At 58.9% G+C, this 16145-nt stretch overlaps 5 protein-coding genes across 5 annotated transcripts; 2 read left to right on the top strand and 3 right to left on the bottom strand.

Moving 5' to 3' along the window:
• Positions 1-1170: 1170 nt before the first annotated feature.
• On the bottom strand, positions 1171-4326 carry E0L32_005951 (uncharacterized protein; the record flags this gene model as incomplete). The annotated part of the gene is made up of 1 exon (XM_031140529.1): positions 1171-4326. One exon carries the CDS (start codon positions 4324-4326, stop codon positions 1171-1173), a length of 3156 nt encoding a protein of 1051 aa, XP_030995459.1.
• A 2709-nt stretch (positions 4327-7035) lies between these two features.
• E0L32_005952 (uncharacterized protein) lies at positions 7036-10515 on the top strand (the record flags this gene model as incomplete). Its single annotated transcript, XM_031140530.1, has 1 exon — positions 7036-10515. One exon carries the CDS (start codon positions 7036-7038, stop codon positions 10513-10515), a length of 3480 nt encoding a protein of 1159 aa, XP_030995460.1.
• Positions 10516-11218: 703 nt separating this feature from the next.
• On the bottom strand, positions 11219-12871 carry E0L32_005953 (uncharacterized protein; the record flags this gene model as incomplete). Its single annotated transcript, XM_031140531.1, has 1 exon — positions 11219-12871. One exon carries the CDS (start codon positions 12869-12871, stop codon positions 11219-11221), a length of 1653 nt encoding a protein of 550 aa, XP_030995461.1.
• Positions 12872-13791: 920 nt separating this feature from the next.
• E0L32_005954 (uncharacterized protein) lies at positions 13792-14859 on the top strand (the record flags this gene model as incomplete). Its single annotated transcript, XM_031140532.1, has 1 exon — positions 13792-14859. The coding sequence occupies one exon, from the start codon at positions 13792-13794 to the stop codon at positions 14857-14859; it is 1068 nt and encodes a 355-aa protein (XP_030995462.1).
• Positions 14860-15005: 146 nt separating this feature from the next.
• Positions 15006-15908, bottom strand: E0L32_005955 (uncharacterized protein; the record flags this gene model as incomplete). Its single annotated transcript, XM_031140533.1, has 2 exons — positions 15006-15373; positions 15455-15908. 2 exons carry the CDS (start codon positions 15906-15908, stop codon positions 15006-15008), a joined length of 822 nt encoding a protein of 273 aa, XP_030995463.1.
• Between the last annotated feature and the right edge of the window lie 237 nt (positions 15909-16145).

Genomic DNA, 16145 nt, shown 5'->3' on the forward strand with positions numbered 1-16145 from the left:
AAGGATGATGATGGTGCCATTGCATATTGCAAGAGGGAGACTAGAGGACTACTAAGGAGGTCCAGGCCTCAGATCCCCATGCTCTTCACTAGATGTCGATATTAAAACAATGCAGGCTACTACACAGGGCAGTGTACCAAGAGAGGGGAAATCTGATGGAGAAGAAAAGACAAAGGCGGTGTTGCTGGCAGGGAGTTCATCAGATCAGACTCCAAAGGCCTCGTCTCCCCTTCGCCGTTCTCACCCAACCCTTGACCACCTGACACATCTGGATGCCTGCCCATGGATACGACGTTAACGATTGGCGAAAAGACCTTGTCCGGCCAGCTGGAAAAGGGGTCGTGGCTGGCCGTGGCTTCCGCGTCTAACATGTTCTGATCATCAGATTGGAGGAAAGATTGGGGAGCACAATGGCCGGAGGGAGCTGAAGCTGGCACTCATGTGGGCGGTGAATAGATGAAGTAGCATCAGGTCCGGTCTCGAACGTGCAAGCTTACTCTCCGCCAAAGGGAGCCCTCCGTAGGTCACTCCAACCCAGCGGCAAGGCCCGAGGCCGTGGGAGTTTCAGCTCACTGATTTATGGGTGAACATGTATGTGAACGACAGCTCTCCGGGGAACTCACCGCGAGTAGAGCTGCATAGACTTGTCCTTAGCGGGAGCTAGGTTTACGAAATACCATCGACATCGCCCAAACTGAAGGATAAACTTCAAGCGAGGTGAAGTCACAAGATCCCTTCCTGCAGAAAGATAAATCAGTCCACCATCATGTCCTCTCCACGTTACTGCCTTGTGGCCATATTTAGCACGGCCGACGAGGACACTTCCCTGTCTCTACAGTCTCAGTGGCAAATGAGAAAGGACATAGGTATTGAGCGAGTATATGAAGGTGGTCCTAACCCGGAAACCGTGAGAGGCCATAGGAGGTAGCGGATATAGGCTGAATGAAGAACGGCCGAGACGTGGAGATGAGGAGATGAGGGGGGCTCTGTAAATGAACTTTTAATATCAACGACGCCAAGCGATTTACAGTACTTCACGTCAAGAGGAGGAACGGTCACATGAGTACGCTGTGAAAGAACCATGCTTTTATGTCTATTCAAAATCAGCCCAAGCTAGAAGGGCCAAGTCATATCACCACACCACATTACACGCTGCAAACAGCTGCAACTCTAGTAGACCTCCAGGACGTAGCGGCCGTCCTCCTTGAGCCTCTCAATCTCCTTCTTCGGGTCAACCTTGCGCCCGCTGGCGGCGGCCTCGGTGGCGATGGCCTCCTCGAGCACGTCCGTCACGTCGGGCACGGGCCAGGTAGGACCGCAGAGGTAGAAGGATCCCTCCTCCTCGATGTAGGCCTTGACGATGTCCTTCATGGTCTGCCTCATGCGGTCCTGGATGTAGATCTTCTGCGGCTGATCGCGCGAGAAGGCGGCGCCGAGGACGGTGATGACACCGGCGTCGAGGTAGGCCTCCCACTCCTCACCGTACAGGTACTCCTCGCGCTGGTGACGGCTGCCCAGGTACAGCAGGATGGAGCCGATCTCCTTGCCCTGGGCCTTCTGCATGGCGCGGTACTGGACAAAGGCGCGGAAGGGGGCGAGGCCGGTGCCGAGGCCGGCCATGATGAGCGGCGCGGTGTCCTTGACGGGGAGCTTCATGACCGAGGGCTTGACGCTGACGGTGACCTTGGAGCCGACCGGGAGCCGCGACAGGTAGCGGGTAGCCTGGCCGTAGCGGGTGCGGCCCTTGGAGTCGACCCAGTCGACGACGACGATCATGAGGGAGACCGAGTTGGGGGTGACGGCCTGGGCGGAGGCGATACTGTACTCACGGCGCTTCAGGGGAGCCACGATGCGAACCAGGTCGGGGAATGAAGGATGAGCAGACTGGAACTCCTGCAGGATGTCGACGTAGGTGACAGTGTCCACCTCGGTGCGGCGCTTGAACTCCTCAGCACCCTCATTGCCACCAAGGGCAGCCAGCTTCTTCTGCTCGGCCTCGTCGGTAGCAAACTCGGCCAGAGCCTCGTAGAAGCGCTTGGGAGGCTTGCCCAGAATGTCGATGTTCTGAACAAGGGATTGGTAGATGGTGCGGGTCTCGAGCACGGCGGCATCATCCCTGGAGGGAACTTGTACCAGGGCATCAGCATCAAGACCGTAGAACTGAATGAACTCCTTGACTTCTTTGGGGTCGTTGTCAGCGTGAATGCCGAGAGCCTCGCCGATATTGTAAGTGACACCCGAGTTGCCGAGATCGAACTCAATGTGGAAGATGTTTCTGTCGTAAGCGGCCGGCGTCAGACGGCGGTTCTCCTTGACAGTGACGGTGGCGGTCTTGACAGTGAGCTCAGGGCGGAGGTTGGACTGGGTGCCGTAGACCTCCTTGAAAGCAAGACCCTTGGCCGCAGCCTGCCAATCATCCAGCTCCAAGGCAGGCTCAGGCTCCTCCTTCTCGAAGCCGGTGAAGCTGTTGATCTTGATCGAAGAGAGGAGGGTAGGGGCCACGAAATCCGCGGGCAAGTCGGCCCAGGAAGCCTGGACCTCAACAGGGATCAGGCACTGTGAGAGAGCATCGAAGCACTGGAGGAACGTAGCCTGCTGATCCTGGCTCAAAAGCTTGGCAAGGTCAGCAGCACCAACGCCTGGGCGGGTAATGCTGAGGAATGCGGCCTCGACGAGCGGTTCGCCGTCCTTCTCCAGAGCAGGAGAGAACGACGTGTCCAGAACGTAGAGCTCGGCGGCCTTCTCCTGCAGATCCTTGCGGATAGCCGGGGAAATACGCTTCTCAACATCCTCAATCTTGAATCCAGGTAGCCTGACGATCAGCTTGCCGTTGGTCTTGAGATCGCTCAAGATAGCCAGCTCCTTGAGGAGCTTCTCCTCGCCAACGTAGACAACATCGGCACCCTTGACGGGGAAAGGAGCCTCAACAGTCTTCTTGGAGCTCCTGATGTCAGTTCGGACGACACCGCCCTGGACCAGGTTGTCGCGGCTCTCGTGGATGTACACGTTGTTGGAAGACTCGCGGCTCAGCGACTCGCCAAGAGCCAAGGGCGAGTGGACGGCAAGAGAGTTGTCGACGTCCCAGAACGTGTACTGCTGGGCCTCGCGAAGATGGCCGTAAAGATCGATCTCGACATCATCCTTGACAATCTTGGAGATGACGGAGGCAAAGAACTCGGGAGTCAGAGAGCTCGAGGCCGCGTACTTGAGGTCAGCCACGACGGGCTCGCGAGTCCACTTGCCGGAGAAAGAGATGGAGGTGAGGACATCGGAGTAGAGGGCAGACTGGACAGAAGCATCGGCCACGGAGAGCTCATCATGCACCTGGCCGAGAACTGCAATCTGCTGCACAGACTCGGGGAGAACGCTCAGGAATGCCTCTTCGACGAAAGGTCGGTAGAGTCGGACATTGACAACACCAAACTTCTTGCCGGCGGAGACGTACTGAGCGGCGACCTGGTTCGCAATCTGGGACTCGACGCTGCCAAAAACAACGAGGACCGTCTCGGGAGTCTCGTGACCAGAGTACTCAAAGGGCTTGTAGTCGGTGCCAAGCTCGTTGTTGAAGGCTTGGAGCAGGTCAACAACCTTTCCGGCGTCGTCAAGGCGCTTGTTCAGAGACGAGGCGTGCTCAGAGACCTTCTCGAAGACCTGAGCAAGACCAGTCTCACTCAAGGTGTCAATGATCCTCAGAGTCTCTCGGGAACTCCGAATGCCGTCGTAGATGTGGAGGGTCGGCAGAACCTTGGCCATGAGGGTGGCGAAAAGGGCCATGTGTTGAGACTCGTAGGCAGAGGCGCTGGCGACCAGACCCAGACCGAGCTCCTCGGCAAGCTGAAGGGTGGAACCGTACTCAGCAACAAGGCCATCCTGAGAAGAATAGTCGGCCGCAGCGACGTGAGCAACGAAGGGGCTGGCAACGCCGTAGAGCAGAGCCAGCTGGTCAAGGGCGGAGCGGAGGTGACGGAGACTGGAGGAGGGAGCAAGCAGGGACTGGGGGAACTCCCTCTTGCTGGGGTCGAAGTCCTTGGAGAAGATGTAGCCGAGGGCGAATGCGCCAGCTCCGACACGGGTCTGGAGGGAGACGACTGAGGTTGGGTAACCGTGGATGTTCTTCTCCTGTTGGCTGGCCCAGACCTTCGCGGCGACATCCAAGTCAAATGTCTCGGGGGAGTACGAGAAGATCTTGTCGGACAGCTTGTAAGCGACCTGCTGGACGAGGAGCTGAGCGGTGGCATAAGTCGGGCCGGAGATGGAGGAGATCGGGGCGAGCTGGCCCAGAGGCAGAGCCTTCTTGACGCCAGAGGCGTCTTGCTGGAGAGACATCTCGAGATGCTGCTCGGGGGGTTGTTTGGAAAGCGAAGCAAAAACAAAGAGAAAGCACTACACAACAACTTGCACAGAGGAGCTTTTTTTCCAAGACAAGGGCTCTCTCAGAGCTCTAAACAGAAGAGCAGGATAAGGAGTCTAATGCCACGGACAAGAGTGACTTAGAAGTGGGAACCTCGCGAAGGACAGAGGCAACCATGAGAGACAAGAGGAACAAAAGGAGAGACACCTACCAAAGGAATCCAGAGAGGGAACTTACTTGTACGGTCGCATTTTCGCCCGCCAGCACAGCCCGCGCGCGCCAGGGACCGGGTAGTTTTTTTCGATAGCCCTTTCGCAGGCGGTTTTGCAGGCGAGGTGCGAGATTGCGATGATTCCGCGAGCGATCACGCAATCGTTCTAGAGCCCGATTGGGAAAGTAGTGGACTCGGCCAGGCACTCAAGCTCTGAAAGTCAAAGGCAGAGGACCCTGCATCGGTCACGTGCAAGATCTTATCGCTTATCGCCCCGGTAGTCGAGACCCCGAATCAGCTCCGGCCGCCGGTTGCCGTCTTGTCTGCCCGACAACCGCCATGTCGCCATCGAGCACTTAAAAGGTTGGCCAGTCGAATGGCCAATCAACTAATTCAAATGGTCACCAATTGCGTGCCACGCTTTTCGTCTCTTCTTGGCTGGATGGGATGGGATGAGATGAGATGAGACTAGATGAGATGCAGCAATCAAACACCCTAAACCACCAAAAAGGAGCAGCACAGGCAAACCATGGACAGCGTCAGTACCTACCTACTAGGTAATCAAAAACTGTGCCAATGAGCACAAGCGAAAGACGCCCGGCACGACGCACAGCTACAGGCGCTTGGCAATTGATCGCTGCGAATCGTGGTGCCGATTATTCACGATCAAGAACTTTCCACGCGCGGGCGAAAGCTGTGCTGCGCGGACGGCGAAATACCTAAGAGTGTAATAATCTGTCCCAGACAAGTATTACAGCCCGGTCATATCCGAAACGATTGGGCCCAAGACATCAATTTGCTCCCAGTGAATCAGCTACTGATGAACGAAGAAAAAGAAAAAAGAGAAAAAAACCAAAAAAAAATGTGCCCAGACGCATACTGTGAGGTCCTTATTATTCCTGGGCACCTGGTCATCGACCATCCTCTTGGGGTGCTTGTGGTGCTTTGGTACTTGTAGATCTGCATGCCACTAATAAATAACTACCTGGCAAAGACCTGGAATGCAAACTGGCTGATGACTGATTACGTTCAGCAAACACCAATTGAACCGTCCAGGTTCATACCAGCGTGCAGTTGTGCCGTTCCCCAGATTATCCTCCTCCTGCCACGCGGGCCAGTGACAGGTTTAGCGAGGCAACACCCGCTGCATTCCCAAATGAAGGTCCCAATCTGCCGCGCTGTAACTACAAGGAACCTGTTCAGCCAGCCAGCCACCCAGCCAGCCAGTTCACCGATGCGCCTCGCATGCATGGTCCAAGGAAAACATTTGTCATCGTCAGAGGGCAGCCGCTTCCTTGTTCGCTTTACTGATTAATCAAGCTCACGAGCTGTACGGGAATTGTAATTGGACATCCGGATCCCGCCCGGCTCTTGGGTAAGAAGAACTCCCAAGTGCTGTGCTAGCCAAGCAAAAGCCGGGGCGGCCCCAGTCCGGGAGAACTCCCGAGCGACGGCGGCACGCGACGCTGTGGTGGTCCACTCCACTCCTTTCCACTACCACCTTGCTGTGAATCTTGTCATTGTTGCGTTGTTTCTGCGCGAGCGAGACGAACCCGAGAGGTCATCCGTCCACATTTGGATATTCAGCTAGTGGAAATTCGGTACGAGATGGGAGTCATCAAGGTTTTCCATCACATAACAGACGCATGTCTAGCGCTGCGTGGTTTGTGCGTGCAATCCCCAAAGCGTTGGCAGATCGACCATTCACCGCCCCAAGTGCATACATCCGTACAGGGACATACCGTTGGACGTGACGATAATGCCTGACTTGTTATCGTCGCCGTCAGGCCCGGATGCAGGTCGGAGAGGTCGCTCTCCCCGAGGCCCAGACCTGCATGCGTCAAAGAAGCAAAATGAACAGACGAGAACTCACTTACCTTGCCTGCCTGGCTTGGCTCCTTTAGTCATCGCCATCGTGATCCATCATCTTGCTTTTTTTCTGCGCTTGCTTCCGTTTGTCTTGCATGCAATGCCCCTTCCCATTTGGACGGGTGCAGCCAAGATTGATTCCTCATCGCGACTTCCCTCCTCCGCGTTCGGCTCCACACTGAGGTGGCATAAGTACCAGACACCGACTTCAGCCTGATATTTCCACCCTTCTCTTTCTTCTGCCGGTCCGCATCTCCTATATTAGACCGCCCCGAATTAATTTAATCCAGAACATCTTTGCCTGCGTCGAGAAGACTCGGACTTGGTTCGCGCCCAATCAGACGCCGCCACCACGAGGTCTTAGATCGTTCGCCTGCGACCGGGAGAGCACTTGTCTCATCGTCGAGGATATTCGATAATCTGCATTTCCACGGACCACGTGCGGCCATAGCACATATCACATAGCACCCCAAGTAAGATCTGCCACGGGCCATCTTCGCAGGTCGCACTCCCGCTCTCTCGCCGTGTTATCCGCGTTGGCTGTCGTCGCCCGGGGGTGTACCACCTCTGTCGGAACCCCCCCTTCGCATATATCCCCGCAGCCATGGCTACGTCTCACAAGACACCTCGTCCTCTCCACGATGCCGTCACCAGCTCCTTTCTCCTCGCCAATCTGCACTGTCCCACCTGCGTTTCCGCTATACGCCGGGTCCTGCAGGAGTCGTGTGCTGAACAGATCTTCTGGGTATCGCCGAACATCGTGACCTCGGTGGTCACTGTGGAACACGACCCAGCGGCCAACGTCAAGAACATTGCCGCTGCCCTTGAGGAGGCTGGTTTCGCAGTCTGCGCAGTCAGCTCGTCCGCCGAGGTCGTCGAGGACTTGGCCGGGCTGGATCTCGAGGAGGGATCCAACGTCGCAAACAGCGAGTCTAACGGGACGTTTAAAAGTCTTCCCCCTCGCCCCCTCCTACCGCGTTGGATGAGCAACCCTCGATACAACAAGCCAGGCGCCATGAAGTCAACACAGTTCAGATCACATCTCGAGAACTGCAGCGAGTGTCGCCGCAAGTCGAACGGAGACGTGCAAGCGTGTTGGGATGCCGAAAAGGACGACATGCTAGCCGAGATACCCCTCGCGTTCACGAGCTCAAGCAACCAGCGTTTGGACAAGTCCGGAGTCATGACTTCTATGTCGACTCTGAAATCGGTGAAATCATTTTCGACTGCCGAGACCGAAGTTCCATCCATATCCGTACCGGCCGGCGAGCCGACATGGAGAGCGAGTCTGGCTGTAGGGGGCATGACATGTGCGGTCTGTGTCAACGCCATCACAGATGAGTTGAAGAAGAAGGACTGGATTTCCAAGGCCGTTGTGAATCTTCTTTCGAACAGCGCCACGGTCGAGTTCACCGACAGGAAGAATGCCGAGAAGGTGGTGGAGATCATAGAGGACTTGGGATATGAAGCAACGCTCGATAATGTCGTCAGCGTCGAGCAAGACGCTCCCAAGGGTCAGGAACGTACAGTCGAGATTAGGATTGACGGCATCTACTGCGAGCATTGTCCGAGCCGGGTCACCAACAGCTTGTGCGGCTTCCGCCGATCGCTGGACATCATCAACAAGCCCACCCTTCAGAAGCCCATCATCAAACTCGCATATGTCCCTGAGGCCCCAGATTTCACCATCCGCCGAATACTCGCCGCCATCGAGGCAAGTGACCCAGCGTTCAGCGCATCCGTACACCACCCCCCAACTCTGGAGGAGCGGTCCAAGCAAATCCACGCCAGACATCAGCGGCAGATCCTCTACCGTGTGATTTTCGCAGGATTGACCTGCATTCCCACCTTCGTCATCGGCATTGCCTACATGTCTCTTGTTTCCGACAAGAACATGGAGAAGCACTTTCTCATGCGTCCATGGACATCCGGCATCAGCCGGGCACAGATTGCCCTCTTTATCCTGGCGACCCCGGTGTATTTCTTCGGTGCGGATGTCTTCCATCGCCGAGCAGTCAAGGAGATATTGACACTGTGGCGGCCCGGGAGCCGCACTCCGATCCTGCAGCGCTTCTACCGCTTCGGCAGCATGAACACACTCATGAGCCTGGGGACCACCATTGCATACATCAGCAGCGTGAGCCAAATGATTGCAGCAGCCGCGTACCAACCCGAGTCGGTTAATAACTCGAACTTTTACTTTGATTCTGTTGTGTTTTTGACCTTCTTCCTGCTCTTGGGCCGTCTCATCGAAGCGTACAGCAAGTCACGCACTGGGGACGCGGTCGAGATGCTTGGCAAGCTTCGACCGACTACCGCGATCTTGGTGGAACAGAAGGGTGATAGGCCGACCGAGGACAAGGTTGTTCAGGCCGACTTGCTGGACTTTGGTGACGTGGTGCGGGTGCCGCATGGCTCTTCGCCACCCGCAGACGGCACGGTTGTCCAAGGTGAGACCAACTTTGACGAGTCGAGTCTGACCGGCGAATCACGTCCCGTCAAGAAGAGACAGGGGGACGAAGTTTTCGCCGGCACGGTGAACAAGAATGCAGCGGTGCTGGTGAAGATCACGGGCCCTTCCGGGAGCTCCATGCTCGACCAGATCGTCGCCGTCGTGCGCGAAGGCCAGACGAAGCGCGCGCCTATCGAGCGCATCGCTGATCTCCTCACGTCCTATTTCGTGCCCATGGTCACCCTCGTCGCCATCAGCACATGGATCATCTGGATGTGCCTGGGCTTCACCGGCAGGATTCCTGGCCACTTCTTGGACGTGACGTCGGGCGGCTGGGTTGCCTTCAGCCTTCAATTTGCCATCGCCGTCTTCGTGGTCGCCTGTCCCTGTGGTCTGGGTCTTGCTGCGCCAACGGCGATCTTTATCGGCGGTGGGATGGCCGCCCACTACGGTATCCTAGCTAAAGGAGGTGGCGAAGCATTCGAGAAATCCAGTCGAATTGACGTCATCGTGTTTGACAAGACCGGGACACTGACGATGGGCGGAGAGCCCAGTATCACGGATGCTGAGCTGTTCCCAGAGCAGGATGCTGATGAGAGGCGGATCGGACAGATGTTGGCTGCACTGAAGGGAGTTGAGGAGAACAGCAGCCATCCGATCGCCAAGGCTGTCGTAGCTTACTGCAATTCCAAGCAGCTTGCCACAGATGGCCGTGTCGAGGATGTCGAGGAGATCCCTGGAAGGGGCATCAAGGCTACCTACCGTAGCTCTCAGGGCGCAGACTTTGAGATCATCGTGGGCAGCGAAGCTCTGATGACAGACTTTGCCGTTGTCATTCCTACATCCACATCAGCCAACATGCAGCAGTGGAAGCAAGGGGCCAAGTCCGTTGCCCTGGTCGCCGTCAAGCCTTGCTCTCCTCCAGAGTTCGCCGCGCCTTGGACTTTTGCTGTCGCTCTGTCCGTCTCCGACCCCATCCGCCCGGAGGCTAGGCCTATCATCTCCGCGCTCCGCTCCCGCGGCACCCGCGTGTACATGCTCTCGGGCGACAACGCCGTGACGGCCCGCGCCGTCGCCCTCGAGATCGGCATCGAGCCCGACAACGTCATCGCCGAGGTCCTCCCCACCGACAAGGCCGCCAAGATCAAACACCTGCAGGCGAGCCTGCACGCGCGCAAGTCGTCGTCGGGGGGGAGCAGAACCGAGTCGACCAGCCGGCGGGCCACGGTCGCCATGGTCGGCGACGGCATCAACGACTCGCCGGCGCTGACGCAGGCCGACGTGGGCATCGCCATCGGGTCCGGGTCCGACGTGGCCATCTCGAGCGCCGACTTTGTGCTCGTCAAGTCGGACCTGCGCGCCGTGGTCACGCTGCTCGACCTCGGCGCCGCCGTGTTCCGCCGCATCAAGTTCAACTTTTGCTGGGCGCTCGTGTACAACCTCGTCGCGGTGCCCGTGGCCGCGGGCGCGCTCTACCCGGTCAAGACGCCGGGCGGGTCGCACGTCCGGCTCGACCCCGTCTGGGCGAGCCTGGCCATGGCGCTGAGCAGCATCAGCGTCGTCATGAGCAGTCTGCTGCTGCGGAGCGGGGTGCCCGGCCTGGGGTTCCGGGAGAAGAAGATTGCTGTCTGACGAGGCGCGGACTGCAGTTGGGACTGGAGAATTAGTTTGCTCGCTTGGGCACAATTTGAAGATGGGAAATGGCATGAGGGAAACTGAGGGCTTTTTTTTTATAAGATTCATTCGTTTATCTTTCTTGAAGAATGCATGCGGGCTCTAGGATGAGCGGTTTTAGGATATTCTGTTGGTGAGCAAGTTTGAGCTGTTATGCAGGCTGTAGCTGACCATCCGAATTGCTGGATTCGGCATAGTGGTCCACCCCTGAACCCATTTCATCCACAGAGCCAGCATGCTGCTCTCTAATAGGGGAGGGATTGGTTCATCGGGTGTGATCAGTTCGGGTTAAAATCACAGCCCATTGTCAAAGGATAGCCAAGCACTTTTCTTCCTTTGTTACTTTGTCTTTGGTGTCTTGCTATCATTAGATACCCTCAAGCGTTCAACCCCTTCTTCGCCGTCCTAACCATGACAATAATGTATTACACCAAACCCGAACTTTATTCCCTTGGTGAAGAGCAAAGCAAAGCAAACAACAAAGCCATGTCGAAAGTTCTCTACGCTAGCCAATGCAAGTACTGTAAACAACAGAGATGGTGAAACTCAAGATGACTCTCCCACTCGCGTCAAGATGCCCATGATGCTCCTGTATCCCCTACACGGTCACATCACTCCTTAAATCAGAACCGGATATCTCAAACGGCACTCCCCTAAGTCTTCAAGTCGACCCTCCCCCCTCATGCTGGTGAAGCGTAGAGTGCCCCGTGCCGGGCCGGCTCGCCGACCGGCCGAGTTTCTTGCCGCCCTTGGTGTTGAACAGGCTCTTGACCTTGCGCAGGCGGGCCCACCGCTCCTTGTCCTTGGCGGCCCGGACGGCCTCGTCCTCGACCTCGAAGTCGTCGCCGTAGATGCGCGTCGACGTCGACGTCGGGGTGGCCGGCGGCTGCAGCTGATCCCCGCGTGTCGTGTCCGTCGCGCCGGCGGCCGGAGCGCCCGACGTCGTCGTCGTCGTCGTCATCGTGGCCGTGCTCGCCCGGTTGCGCAGGTAGGCGTCGTTCTTGAGGACCTGCGCCAGGACCTCCCACGCGGGCCTGGCGGGCTCGGCGGTGCGCGACGGCCTGGCGCCGGAGCCGGGGTTGCGCTGGACGGCGCCGCTGCGCCAGGGGCAGAAGGGGCGGTGCTCGCGGACGGGGTCGAGGTGGTCCATGAGGGCCGGGACGAGGACGGCGCCCGTGTCCGGGTCGACCTCCTTGCTCTTGAACATCCAGAGGCCCAGGCGGCGCAGGCACGTGTGGCACGAGGCCGAGTTGGGCACGGGGCCGATCTTGGGGTTGGCCAGCCCCTGCCAGCCCAGCGCCGCGAGGGCGAGGGCCGGGCGGTTGGGGTGGCGGGTGGCGGCGGCTCCCGATGCCGGTGCGGGCGGCGGCGGCGGCGGCTCGGTGAAGAAGTTTGGCGGGAGGTTGGAGAGGACGGCGTCGAGGTCGAAGCCCTCTGGGAGCTTGAGGTTGAACTCGTAGGGGAGGAAGTCCCTGCGCGCGCAGAGCTCGTCGTATCTCTGGCGCAGGCCCTCCTGCGCCGTGCGCGGCTTGGCGAGGGGCAGCCGCAGGAGCGTGTCGTCGCAGCCCTTCTTGCGCCACAGGCAGTCCTCCTGGTGCGACGAGACCATCATCTCGACGTACCTGTCGACGAGCGCCTCCTCGACCTCTGACGGCGATGACGACGACGAGAGCACCGAGGCCTCCTTGCCGTCGGCGTCCTTCCTGGTCAGCTTGACGACGACCTCCTTGCTGCAGAGGGTGCAGCGCAGGCGCTCCTTGCCCTGGCACACCCAGCCGTTCTTGGCCCACTCGATCTCGTTGATGCGGTCGGGCTTGGGCGTCCAGTCGGTCAGCTCCTGGAACGTGGCCAGCCTCTTGACGAGCTGCTCCCGGTCGCCGGGGCAGTACCTCGGCGGCGGGGCGTTGGCGCTGCCGTCCTTGCCGCTCCACTTGCGCAGCACGACGTTGGATATCCTGGTCGCCGTGCTGGCGGCGGCGGCGGTGGTGCTGCTCGCGGAGGGAGTCGAGGCGGGCTGGCCGATGCGCCGCCGCTTGCTGAGGAAGTCGAGCTGGTCCGCGACCGAGGAGTTGGAGGGCGGGCGCGCCGGCTGCTGGGCGGAGCGCATGTTGCTGCCGCTGTCGGAGAGTCGGGAGAGGCCCGCGGCGGGAGCGGTGTTTGTGCTGTCGGTGGTGGCTATGCGTCGAGGGCTGTCGAAGCTTGTGGTGCTGGTCTTGTCGTTGTTGTGGTTGTTGTTGTCGGAGGCTGTGCTGCTTGTCGGTCGGCTGCCGATGCCCTGGAGGAGGGCGTTGAACTTGCGCTTTGTGGCATTCATGATGGTGGAAAGGGGAATCTCCTCTCTCGGCACGCGTGCTTTTTTGTTCGCCCGGAATGTGGCCGTTCTCCAAATGCGACTCTGCCTGATCGGCAGCTTATTGGAGGTGTTTGGCGCCTGCTGTCGCGTGCATGGATGAGCGATTCTTGATCTATATCGTGACTCAGTAGTTGATGAGACGAGGAGAACTGGAGCAGAGAAGGACGGACCAACACTCTCGGTCAAGTGGTGTTCGCTTTGGTGTTCTTTGAAGAGACGAGTCGAGGCAGGAAGTGCATGAACTGGTCGATTGTTTGCAGACTTCAGGTAGAGAAATCAAACAAAGACTGTCTGCTCATGATGGACGCTAGTTGGCCATGACAACACTGGTGGAGAATCGAGTTACAGGGGCTCGTCGAGCTCACAGAGACGGAGCCAGGCGCTAAAAGTGCGAGGAAAGGAGCCGCTTACAGCATCCATGGCTCCATGGATGACGGGGACACACTAGCGGGGTAGCCAATAAAGGCTCACTCACTCGATCCTTCATGCTTGGAGGGGTCGACTTGATCCGTCTGAGAACGATCTTGAATACAAGAAATAGGAAGTGAAGCCTCTCCATTGACATAACCAATTCGTCTATACACGGAATCGATCTACTTGTCCGTTCTGTGGCAGAGGAAGACTCACCGGTGTTCGCGCCACCCATATCTGTCCTATCCACATACACATTCAACCGTCGAAAAAGGCGTATGCGGCCGGCTAAACTTCCAAAAAGCTCGACATCAAAGGCCACAGTTTCTCTTCCCACCACCCTATTTTCCCTCACCGTTGTAATCCTGGCTTTCTTACTGTCCAGAACCTCAGGCCGTATCTCCCTCCTCGCCCAGCACCTCGGCTTCCAGCGCCACTTCTCCTCCTCCTCTTCCTCCGCAGCAGTCACCATGTCCCAGTACGCCAAGGAGCTCGAGGTGGCCCAGCTCGCCGTCCAGCGGGCCGCCATCCTCACCAAGCGCGTCTTCCACGAGAAGGCCAAGGGCACCGTCTCCAAGGACGACAAGTCCCCCGTCACCATCGGCGACTTTGGCGCCCAGGCCCTCATCATCAGCGCCCTCAAGGCCAACTTCCCCGAGGACGAGATCGTGGCCGAGGAGGAGGCCGACCGCCTGCGCGGCGACCCGCAGCTCCAGGACACCATCTGGGAGCTGGTCAGGTCGACCGGCCTCGACGACCCGGCCGCCGAGCGGCTCCTCGGCGGCGCGCTCGCGGACAAGGCCGCCATGCTCGACGTGCTCGACATGGGCAAGAGCCAGGGCGGCGCCCGCGGCAGGATATGGGCCATCGACCCCATCGACGGCACCAAGGGCTTCCTGCGCGGCGGGCAGTACGCCGTGTGCCTCGGCCTCATGGTCGACGGCGACGTCAAGGTCGGCGTCCTCGGCTGCCCCAACCTGCCCGTCGACGACGCCGCGCCGCTGACGGCCGACATGGGAGCCGAGGGCCAGACCGACGACGAGGGCCGAGGCGTGCTCTTCTCGGCCGTGCTGGGCCAGGGCGCCGCCAGCAGGCCGCTCGGCACGGGCGCGCTGGTGGAGCCCCGCAAGCGCATCGCCATGCGGCCCATCGAGGAGATGGCCGGCGCGACCTTCTGCGAGAGCGTCGAGTCGGGCCACTCGAACCAGGGCGAGTCGGCGCAGATCGCGCAGAGGCTCAGCATCACCAACCCCAGCGTGCGCATGGACTCGCAGGCCAAGTACGGCTCCATCGCCCGCGGCGCCGGCGACATCTACCTGCGCCTGCCCACGTCAAAGACCTACCAGGAGAAGATCTGGGACCACGCGGCCGGCGACCTCATCGTCCGCGAGGCGGGCGGCCAGGTCACCGACACGCTGGGCAGGCGCCTCGACTTTAGCAAGGGCCGCACCCTGGCCGAGAACAAGGGCGTCGTCGCGGCGCCTGCTGCCGTCCACGGACAGGTTCTCAAGGTCGTGCGGGAGGTTCTCAAGCTATGATGGTATCGCTGTTGACACCCACGTATGATAGTAGAAAAAAATAAAAAGATAGTACAATATATAGCACACGGCCAGAGCATGCAGCCCTGGCCGAAAAGTCTAGATATACACGTGGACGCCTCGCATCCTGCCGCAACAACCCCCGTCTATTTGATCTTCTTTTGCTTCAGCTTGATCGTCTCGTCGTTGACAAAGATGCCCTTGCCCTTGTAGGGCTCGGGCACGCGCCACCTGCGGATGCGGGCGGCGAAGGACATGAGCTCCTCCCTGTTGATGCCCTCGAGCAGGATGCGCGTCGGCTGCGGCGTGCTGGCCGTGATGCCCTGGGGGACGCCCATCTCGACGGGGTGGTTGAAGCCGAGCTTGAGGACGACGAACTTCTGGCCCGGGTACTCCTCCATCGCGGGGCGGTCCTCGACCGTGGCCCTGTAGCCGATGCCGACGAGCCGCAGGACGGCCGTGTGGCCTTCGGAGACGCCGATGATGTAGCGGTTGAGGTATGCCCATATCGTCCCTGGTCATACCGGTCTGTTAGATTGCATCTCTGTGCCGCGCAGTATACCCTGCTTCATTTGAAGAAGAATTGTGCACATACCCCACATCTCCTTCTGCTGCTTGACGTTTCCATCCTGGATGGTGAGCGTAGCTTTCCTCGCCGCCGTGTCGTGGTCGATGTTTATGAACTGGGGGACTTCGAGGTCGAGTTTTCCTATATCCTTGTCATCAGCCCACACTGGTCCATCACGCAGCACAACCCGCACGCATCGAGCCTTACCCAGCGGACCCTCCACCGACACGGTTCTCTTGGGTATCCTCAGATAGGTCGTCATGTCCTTCTTGACAGCCAGGTCGCCAATCGTCAGCTCCACGCCGGGTGGGATCGAGATGGGCGTCCGGCCCAGCTTGGAGGGCCGGGTCGTCGAGGCAGAGAACGGGCGGGCCTGGAAGGCCGGGACGAGGAAGCCGGGCAGGGTGACGACCGCCGCCGCCGCCGAGGGCGAAGAGGCCTCGGCCAGCAGCGTCCTGCCTCCTCTTCTTGCGGCGAACATTCTCGAAGTGGTGACTGGCTCCTCCGCGAAGCAAAATGCGTGTGTTTTTTGCGGTCTCGCGTGAGTGAGCTTGCTTTCTCCAAGCGTAGTAGGATCCAATCAGCGTCCCCCTAGTTCGCAAAAAGTTTAGAGAGCTTTCCGGGCTCCAAATGAGCGCTCGTCATGTGATGTGGTCGGCGCACGGGGCGCTGAATGGCCGATTCGATTTGCGACGTTCAGACCCAGACCCACAGGTAC

This window comes from Thyridium curvatum, assembly GCF_004353045.1.
Source record: "Thyridium curvatum strain D216 chromosome Unknown NODE_32_length_403697_cov_78.906415, whole genome shotgun sequence".
NCBI lineage: Eukaryota > Fungi > Ascomycota > Sordariomycetes > Thyridiales > Thyridiaceae > Thyridium > Thyridium curvatum.